General features: G+C 44.6%; 1 protein-coding gene across 1 annotated transcript in view; it reads left to right on the top strand.

The window, feature by feature from the left end:
- The window catches only part of adgrb2 (adhesion G protein-coupled receptor B2), a gene marked incomplete at both ends in the record, with an annotated part of 148294 nt that overhangs the window by 64351 nt on the left and 73943 nt on the right, over window positions 1-10000 (top strand). The window contains 3 exons of the mRNA XM_080531106.1: window positions 171-317; window positions 5525-5600; window positions 7047-7149. Coding sequence (XP_080387232.1) covers window positions 171-317; window positions 5525-5600; window positions 7047-7149 — 326 coding nt within the window. The remainder of the gene's footprint in view (window positions 1-170; window positions 318-5524; window positions 5601-7046; window positions 7150-10000) is intronic.

The raw sequence follows: 10000 nt of genomic DNA on the forward strand, positions 1-10000 counted from the left end.
AGATCAATGCTATGTATGAAGACATTCTGTACCTACACCTTCTCTGGCTCTATTTATTACTGTATTACTGCTCCAAGGTACCTCATGTGTGATGACATTGTTAGACCAAACATGGCTCTTGTACAATAGAAGTTATTTACCCCTGTTCCCTGATGCATTTGTCTGGATAGTGATCACAATCCAACGTGAGCCGGTATCGGCGGTGTCCAGCGACATCAACTTCCCCATGAAGGGGAGGAGGGGGATGAAAGACTGGGCTCGCACTGCCGAAGACAAACTCTACATCCCTAAAGAGGTCTTCACTCTCACCTCAGAGGGTAAAACCACATTATACACCATGCAACTCTTTATCTCACTCTTCATCTCACTCTTCATCACTACAGATGCTAGGGGTGGGCCAACGATCATATCCCATCATAGTCTGATGATCTTTTCGAAAATACCCCCAATCAGAGAGGATTCCTTTCGATCTTGAAACAATCAGGCCGTTGCCCAGGTTAGCTGTCTACAAACAAATGGGAGATGTGTGAGATGAGGCTGCTGCAATTTATGAGGATGGATAGTGCAAGGCTTTTTTACACGACAAAGGTAATGTTGTCATCTCCAGGTCCACATACCAAGATTAAGACGTCCTCAGACTTTTGTAGACCTTATTTCGGATGGCGGTTCTATGTAAAGGTTTGGCAAGGACATGTGGCTATATTTTGTTAATAGCAAAGCATATCTAATATATAATCTGACTGCATGTAATGTAATTATCACGTTTGTGCTGATTTTGTGCAATAATTGTCAAATAGAATGCATCAAACAACGCTTTAATAATACTTACAAATGATTACATAGTAAATACTTCATAGGTAAATGTTACATTCTACTCTCAATAATAAAATGATAGATAAAGAGAGAGATAGAGAGAGGACCACAGGTCACTCTTGCAATAATACTCACAGCTCAGATTAGAACACAGGCCAGGAAAAAGAGAGAGAATCTGTGCTCTTACTTTACTTCTCTTGTATCGACTGAAATATTTAAATTAGGAGCTGTTTTCAAGGAGACCAATCAGAATTCATCATCACTTCTATTCTGATGACACCACACGTTTGACACCTTCCAGAGTACATCCCAGAGAGCTCATAGCCATTTGTCCCATCAGTGGAAGGGATCTCAAGAAACAAGGACATAATTCCCCCCCGCCCTCGTCACTGTCATGACAGAAAGTCCTGTCTTGAGAGCACATCCAGTATTACTCATAGAGTGAGACAGTTATAGATATCCACAGATCTGACACTTCTAAAAAGTCATGCCCCTTTTGGGAGACAACAATGCAATCTCCCCGTTGTCCTCAATGTACAGTAAATTAATCTTGTTTTGTCTACCTCTACCTGAGCTGGGACTGCTTTTTGTGTTGTCCAACAACTGAAACATTATTAAAAGACACTCGTCATGCCACCTTAAAATGCTAGCTGGCTAACTGGTGAACATGAAACTGCCGCTGAGATCTATCTCAAGGTTAGCCAGCTAGCACTTTGTGGTTACATGCGCCTTTAATGAGTGAAGTCAGGCTACTTTGAACAGGTTTCTATGGAAGCATTCCAATGTTCCCCCCCCCAACAGATCAAAAGAAGATTAGAGTTAAAGAAAGGAGACTAAAAGAGAATTTAAAGACAATGGGATAAAGAGAGAGACAGGATACAGACATGGATAGAGGGTTAGCGAAAGATACAAGGAATAAAGTGAGAGTAACACAGACAGAGAGAAAATCAGAAATAGATGTATGATATATTTATATCTGATCTTGCCCTCTCTGTAGAATGACCCCAGACACAGGGCACGCTCCACAGGAAATTGCAAACTTTGACTTCCTGCCTGGCCCTCCGCCCCCTGTAATGAAAGATTAGAGGTGCCACAGACAGATGGGTGGCACTCTGTGTTCCCTGTCTGTTGTTGAGGACATTGCACCATCTTCCTCTGTTGCCCTTTGAAAACGATCTCTTCTTCTCCTTTATTCACTTGATGTGCTCTCTCCACCAGCTCTCCAAGCACCTTCTCCTCTTATTATTGTACCCTCTCGCTCTCCTATTCCTTTTCTCTCGGTGTTTGACAGACCTTTGCTGTCTACCTCTTTGTGTTTCACTAGTCTGAGTGATGGCTTGTGAATGGCAGTGGTTGGAGGTCAGCGTCAAGCTCTATTCATGGGCATTGCAGAAGGCTCATTGTGGCCTTAAGCTGATTGTTATCTGGTTGTTTGGTTCATTTAACGTATAATCAAAGCTTTTCTCAAGCTGACAGATCAATGACACATCAATCAACACACCACACACACACACACACACACATACACACACACACACACACACACACACACACACACACACATGCACACTGGTAGCCTCATGATTCCCTTCACTAGGCAAGGGCCGGCCTGTTCACTGATACATTGAATGACACTGACCTAGCTGATAGGGAGGAGAGGAAGTCATGTACTGCACGCACGCACACACAGGTACTGATGTATGACATTGAGACTGGTGTACACACACACACACACACACACACACACACACACACACACATACACACATACACACTTTCTTACACCATGCCAAAATCAGCAGTATGGGTCATTAAAAAAATGAAACTCTACTCTACAATGGAGGATGCTAGCTACAGGAGGGTCAAGTTACAGTTTCTTAAAAAGTACTTTAAATAGCCTGCATAATTCTGGAAAAAAGGTGTTTTGGACAAATAAGACAAGTCATGTAGGCCTACCATAGTGACTGCATAGTGGCCTTATCTGTGAAACATAGTGGAGAAGGTGTGATAGTTTGGGCATGTATGGCTCCCTCTAACTGGCTAACTTGTCATAATTGATTATGTAACTGCTCACGTCAGCAGCAGAATATATTCTGAAGTGTACAGAAACATCTTATAATTACATGCGAAGATGTAATTATAAGCTCTTAAAACTATCATTTGTCCCATTCTCCATTAAACTAATCAATTCGCTCAAGCAGAAACGATGATTAGGACATGATCACCAGCACCTGCACTTTATCTTAGACACCACTTGAAGGGCCATGTGCAATATTCGAAAACACCACTTGAAGGGTTATGTGCAATATATATTTATACCAAATGATGCCATGTCCAGGTGGAAACTGCTGCCAATGTCACTCAATGTTTGTTGCTGTCCTGTTGTTTACTTTGTCTACTGTATGTTGTATGTATCGTCTCTGTTGCACTTGTAACATGAAAGTACCATGCCCAAGACAAATTTCCCCTCGGGGACAATAAAGTATAATCAATCAATCAATCAATCTTGCCTGCGGGAGTACAATCAAATGCCTCCAAAGTCAGTGGATGGCACTTCATCATACAGGTAGACAATGACTCCAAAGATACTGCCATAGCAACCAGGCAATGGTTCAGGACCAAAGAGTGGAACATTCTTGAGTGGCCAAATCATTCTTCAGATTCAAATCCAATTTAACATGCATTTAATTTCCTAAATATAACCTTTTAGGTAAAAATACCCAAAAACTGAAGATGACTGCAGTACAGGCCTGGCAGAGCATTAGTAGAGAAGATACTCAGCATCTGGTGTTGTCACTTGGTCACAGATTTCTGGCAGTTTTTATAGGCAAAGGATAATGTGACCAACAAATGAACATGAGTGCTTAATTTGGACATAATATGAATCTGTCCCAATTATGTCGGTGCCATGAAATAGAGGGACTATGCATACAAAATGATTCATTAGGTGTTTATTAATGCCTGTGTGGTGTTATTTTTAAAATGTAGATTTTTTTTTGTTAGTAATTAATAAAATACAGGTTCCATCTCACAAAACATAATGGAATGTAAAAACGTTAATGCTCAATATCTCTGAACTACCCTAAACGGAGATAGAACCTTATAATTCTAAGGTCACGACATTCTCAATACTTACGGAAGGTCACCGTAACTGAAGGAGTAGATCCAGACAGAGTCTGAGTACGCCCACCATACTGCTTTCACCTGAGGCCTCAGATCAGTGTCCATGAAAGGAGGGAGAGAATAGAAGAAAGGGATGGAAGCTGTTTGATTACGCAGTCTGTGTCATGGATTATTATGGCTTCCATGGGTAATTTGTACCTCGTCAAGTTTTCTATCTCTTCCTAATATAGATAAATCACGGCTGATGATTTTCCCATTTCAGTCAGAGCCTAACAGTTCACTGACAATGTAAAAAAAAAAAAAATTCAAAGTACAGGATGACCAAACTCTGTTAAGGGAAAATGAAACTGGTGTGATTGAATGGTCTTCTAGTCTTAATCAGGTTTGTGTAATGAGTTTGTGGCATTGCGAAAGGGTAGATGTGGCACACCTCTCACTGCCTGATTTACGATTTACCCACAATACAGCAGGCAGCTCATTTGCATGCTCATGCACACTGCATCCAATTAGGATCCATCACAGTCTGTGCCTTTCTGACGCAGACTTTGATCATGTTTTTTTGTTTTTTTCCACTGAAATACTTCTTCTTCTTGCAATCTCCTCTCTATCTGCCTCTGTCTTCACCATCTCTGTTTATATCTATCTATCTATCTCGATCTATCTGTCTGTCGCTCTCTTCTCTCTCTCTCTCTCTCTCTCTCTCTCTCTCTCTCTCTCTCTCTCTCTCTCTCTCTCTCTCTCTCTCTCTCTCTCTCTCTCTATCTCTATCTCTCTCTCTATAGTGTTTCTTTATACAGTAGTTAGGATGAGTCAGCCTATGTGTCTGATGAGCAGCTTTGGCCCTCCACCCTCCCTCCCTCCCTCCCTCCCTCCCTCCCTCCCCAGTCTATCCCTGTTCCCTCCCAACCCCTGTCTCAGCACAGAGGAGAGAGAAGGGGGAGACTAATCTCACAGACTACTCATCCCTCTCTGCAGGCTTCCGCCTCCGCCATCCCTCGTTCCAGCGTGACATTTATAGAGGGACACTCCCTCTCTCTGGGACGTATGTGCTTGTAGCGAGGGACCGTCCTAGGGATAAAGGGATCGAGGGAGAGAAAGGCCTGAGGGGAGCGGAGGGAGAACAGGGGGGAGAACAGAGAGAGAACACGGAGGGAGGGAAAAAATGCTTTGGCCTGTTGAAAGAGATTAGGAGGTGAAGAGGGGATAGAAAAACAAAACAGGAGGAGGGAGAGAAAAGTTTTGAAGAAGCACAACCAGGAGGGAGTTGAAAAGTTGAAGGAGATGGATGGAGAATGGAGGGGGAGGGGGAGGGGGAGGGGGTTGGGGGCTGTAAGGAAGGGTTGTTCGTTCGAGTTTCTCGTCTTTCCTCTTCCCCATCCTCTCTCTGCCTTGTCTTCCAACATCTAACCCTTGTCTGAGGAACCTTAGACCAAGGAATGAAATATCATGACACTCCTTGCCTGAGGGCATGTACTGTACCTGAACAGTGTTCTGGAGTTTGCACCGTACCCATTGGATATTCTGAGAGTTGGGTGCTGGTTTGTATTCAACGTCGTCATGTATTTTGTGAAATGTTTTTGTTTTGTAGAATCTGATGAAACTTCGTACTTTGTCATCGGTGCCATCCTCTACCGGACCCTTGGAGTCATCCTACCGTCACCTAAGTAAGTACCACTCCTCCTGTATTCCCTGGTGTCCCCAGTTCTGTTGTTAGTTCTCCTTCTCAGTGAGTGGTCTATGTAAATGCAACATACCTAAACTCCTAAACTCTCAAACCATCAACAAGTGGCCGCAAGCCCGCAACGTGTACACACTTATCTTCGTCCAGAATCGAGACAGATGATCACGTGGCCTTATGTGACATTTTTTCACGATTACAACAAATCCATTTGTCTGAGTAAGTGAATCATCTATCTATCCATCAGTCATCGCAAGAGCTGATGAGAGGAGAGCAGATGCTAGGGCCAGGGGCCATCTTTCTAGGATCCCACAACTATCCGGATAACCTACCTCCTAATCCCAATCCATTGGTGTTCACCGTAGTGGCGAGGGAGTAGTGTACCAGGAGGATTAAACAGTCCCTGACCAGGACAATCCTTTGTAACTCAGTAGTGACCCCAGTCTACAGTACATTCGCTAGAAACTGCCATTATACCACTGTATTACTGACGATGAACTGACTCTGTACCATGAATGTGTTGGTGTTCCTCTTACTCTGAGTAGGACTTGGAATGGTTGGAAAGCATAGTGGCAGTGGAATGGATGAGTTACCACTTGGTAACGGAAATCAATGCAGTTACTGCACACGTTCATTCGTTATCTAAGTGTTTTTTGTTGTTGTTGTTTTCTAAGAGGACGAGTACAGTTTTAATCATAGGAATGACAGTCTGTCGCTCTCTTTCTCTCTCTCTCATTATGATCTATATATTATAACATTATGATTATATGGTACATCGTCAATGAAGATCGTTACATGGTTTTGATCGTTGCATGAAAATAGGATCAAATAAACCACGCTCTCCCTCGCTTTCTCTTTCTCTCTCGCTGTCTCACACCTGTGCCCTCCCTCCCTCACACTTGTTCCATCTCTCTCTCTCTCTCTCTCTCTCTTTCTCGGTCTGTCTCTTTTCATCTGCCCTCTCCTCTCTCCCCTCTCCCCTCCCTCTCTCTCTTTCTTTCTCTCTCTCTCTCTCTCTCTCTCTCGCTCTGTCTCTTCTCATCTCCCATCTCCTCTCTCCATATGTTGTTTCTTCATTGGGTCTGGTCCTGTTATCCAGGTCAGTGCTCTTGGTTGGTTGTGCCTGAGTGCGGTCTGTGCTGTTATCATGTGCTCTGCTGAATGCTAATAGGTTTAGGCTTGTGTGTTTGTTTAGGCTTGGCTTAGGGTTTGTGTGTCTCGTTAGTTTTCCGTGAACCCGGTCAGAAGCCGTAAAAACACTGCAGGGGGAGTTGGGCGGGGGTGATGTCTGTCTCTCTCTCTCTCTCTCTCTCTCTCTCTCTCTCTCTCTCTCTCTCTCTCTCTCTCTCTCTCTCTCTCTCTCTCATATCTTTCAGGGGGCAAATGAACAATATCTCTCTCTCACCCTCTCTCTCTCTTTCTTTCTCCTCAGACTCCCTGCAGTACTCAACTCTAAGATCTTGACAGTGACCGTGCGCCCGGAACCCAAACCCATGGAACCCATGGTGGTGGTCGAGCTGTCCCCTCTGCTCAACGTGAGTAAAACATCACCTAGCAGGGTTAGAACCTATACTCACTAGGCCGGATACAATGCCTCCTAGGGTTCTAGGGTTGTTACACCTTAAGGGATGACTTTAGTTGATTATAATGCATCACAACAGCATTTTAATGTGTTTATACCATGTGCATTTAATATGACCCATCCACAGTCTCTGGAAAGCAGCAATGGAGAGTTTAATTAGAAGCTCTATTTATGACCTCAGAGAAATACTGTTGAATAATGCATCCACTAAAGGTTGGGCACTGTTTAGAAAATACTGTTGAATATTTAATGCTGCTATACAGAGCACACACACACACACACACGCACACACGCACACACACACACACACACACACACACACACACACACACACACACACGCACACACACACACACACACACACACACATAGACACACACACACACACACACACACACACACACACACACACACACACACACAGCATCAGGAATGGCCTGCAGTAGTGACACTAGGGATCTGCAAATGAAATGAGCCAGTGTAGATAGCAGGACCTCGGGGTAACACTGTTGCAATGGCTTCATCAGCTCAGGGCTTAGTGCATGTGTTCACCCCCTCTCTCCATCTTCATTTATTATCCTTTCATTATGTTCTTTTACTTATCACCCCCCCCCTCTCTCTCTCTCTCACGGAAAAAATGGAGTAGGGGGCCCAATGTCAGGAGGACACTGGTGTCTCCTGCTGCCCCTAACATGCTGATGTGGGTCTCCAACCTTAGATTCCTGTGGGGAAAGCAGAGCTCTGGTCTAGACCCCTGTGGTAGGACAGTGTGTAGGGCAAACACACACACACACACACACACATATATACATACACACACATACACACACGCGTGTGCACATGTGTGTTGTTGTCTGCAGCTGAGAGGGTTGCGACCTTGGCCAGGAAAGTGAATCCCAGATGCTGAAGCAGTACCAGATGCACCAGGGCACCAGATGTTAAGAGGGGGGGCTGCAGAACAGTGTGTGTTGGGGTCCCTGTACTGGGCAATGTCCTCACTGTGAAGACATCTGGTCAGAGCCCCCCCCCCCCCCCCCCCCCGAATGACCACATAGCATACGTGTGTGTGTGTGTGTGTGTGTGTGTGTGTGTCTGTCTGTGTCTGTGTGTACATGCGTATGTGCATGTGTGCAAGTGCGTGCGTGTGCGTGTGTGTGTGTGTGTGTGTGTGTGTGTGCGTGCGTGCGTGCGTGCGTGCGTGCGTGCGTGCGTGCGTGCGTGCGTGCGTGCGTGCGTGCGTGAGTGAGTGTGTGTGTGTGTGTGTGTGTGTGTGTGTGTGTGTGTGTGTGTGTGAGTGTGTGTGTGTGTCTGTGTCTGTGCATACGGTGAGTAAGAAGCAGGAGGGCAGAAAGCTGTATCTCCCTAAAGAGCACAGATGCCCAGAGTTCTCACTCCCACAAGTCATCCCTCATTCGCCCTTTAGGTTTTCAGCTGGCTTTGGTTGTACTTATGCTGATTAGCCATAAGCCTTTTTTCCTTTCGATATTTCTCAGTGTTTATATAGCTGTAATGCCGCTTACTCATAATCAGTTATATTGCATCACCCAGATGGTTCTGGCAGTTGATGAGGTGAGTCTTCCTACTCAGTGTAAAGCATTTTGAGCCCTTGGAAAAATGCCATATACTGTAAACACTGCTCTTATTTATTACTGTTGGCCTGGTAAAGGGCACTGTATCATCAATCAATGTTCCAACTGGATAAATAATGTATGTGAAGAATTCCGGCACAAAATGGCACCGCGCATCCGGCACAAAACCGGGCCACCGGCTACCGTGCATCGTGGTTGCAAAACATTATTGAGCCAACATGGGGATTGGATTTGGCTCCAGTGAATCGATGGATTAGGAGTGAGGCAATAATTAATCGACTTCTGTCTAGACTTTGAGAGTTGTCACAGGGATTGTGTTTCTTAGCGTTAGGGTAAAAGTAAAGTAAAAGTTGTATGTATATTTAAAGTATGCTTTGAATATGATGCTTCTTTCTCTCTGTATTTGCTTGTCTTTCTAACACACCACACACCTCTCCCTTCCAGCAGTAGCATAGCTATTTTTCATGCCATGTGAAAAGCTTTGAGATTCCCCCCAAAAGTTTCATTTTCTATGGATGTAGTAGGTGTTAGCTACCCCCCCCCTTCTCCCTCCAGTGCTTTTGGAAAGTGCTATCTGGGCAGACACTGTCATTACGGGACGTGTCACTGCTAAATAGACGACAGACAGTGTGGGAGTACACTGGTGTCACTCATGATCGAGCTAGCGTTAGCATCCGCTTGGCCGAGTGACTGATGATTGATGGCTGATTGCTAGCAGACGCCGCGCGGCGTATTATGGTGTCTAATGCGCACTGAGGGACTTTTGATGTAGATGACACTCATTTGTCTGCGAGCTGAAACAAAGCACTGTCATTCATCAATTTGGTCCGCCGTGCTCCGGTCCTGCTCCGATGCAGAGATGATGCATCATTTTCTCCACCATCCATGTGGAAATCACAGATCTGACAGAAAATAGATAGGTAAGGACACGGGGTACGCCACGTTAGTTTACCCTCTCCATGCCTGGAAGATCAGTTGTGACCTTGACTGAGGAAGGAGGGATGTGTTCATTGGATGCAGCGCATTCCAACAGTGCATTAAATTTCCCCATTTTTCTTCTTCCCTTCTTCAGTGCTAATCTGAGAGGAACTGGACAATTTCTATTAGAATAATAACCATTTGGAAGAGGCTTATGCAAACACCCTTGATTTACTTAAGTGAAGGAAAATCATCTGAAGGTAATCCCCTAAGTGAAACTGTTTTCGAGATGTTTTA

The sequence above is a fragment of the Nansenia antarctica genome (assembly GCF_963989245.1).
Source record: "Nansenia antarctica genome assembly, chromosome: 5".
NCBI lineage: Eukaryota > Metazoa > Chordata > Actinopteri > Argentiniformes > Microstomatidae > Nansenia > Nansenia antarctica.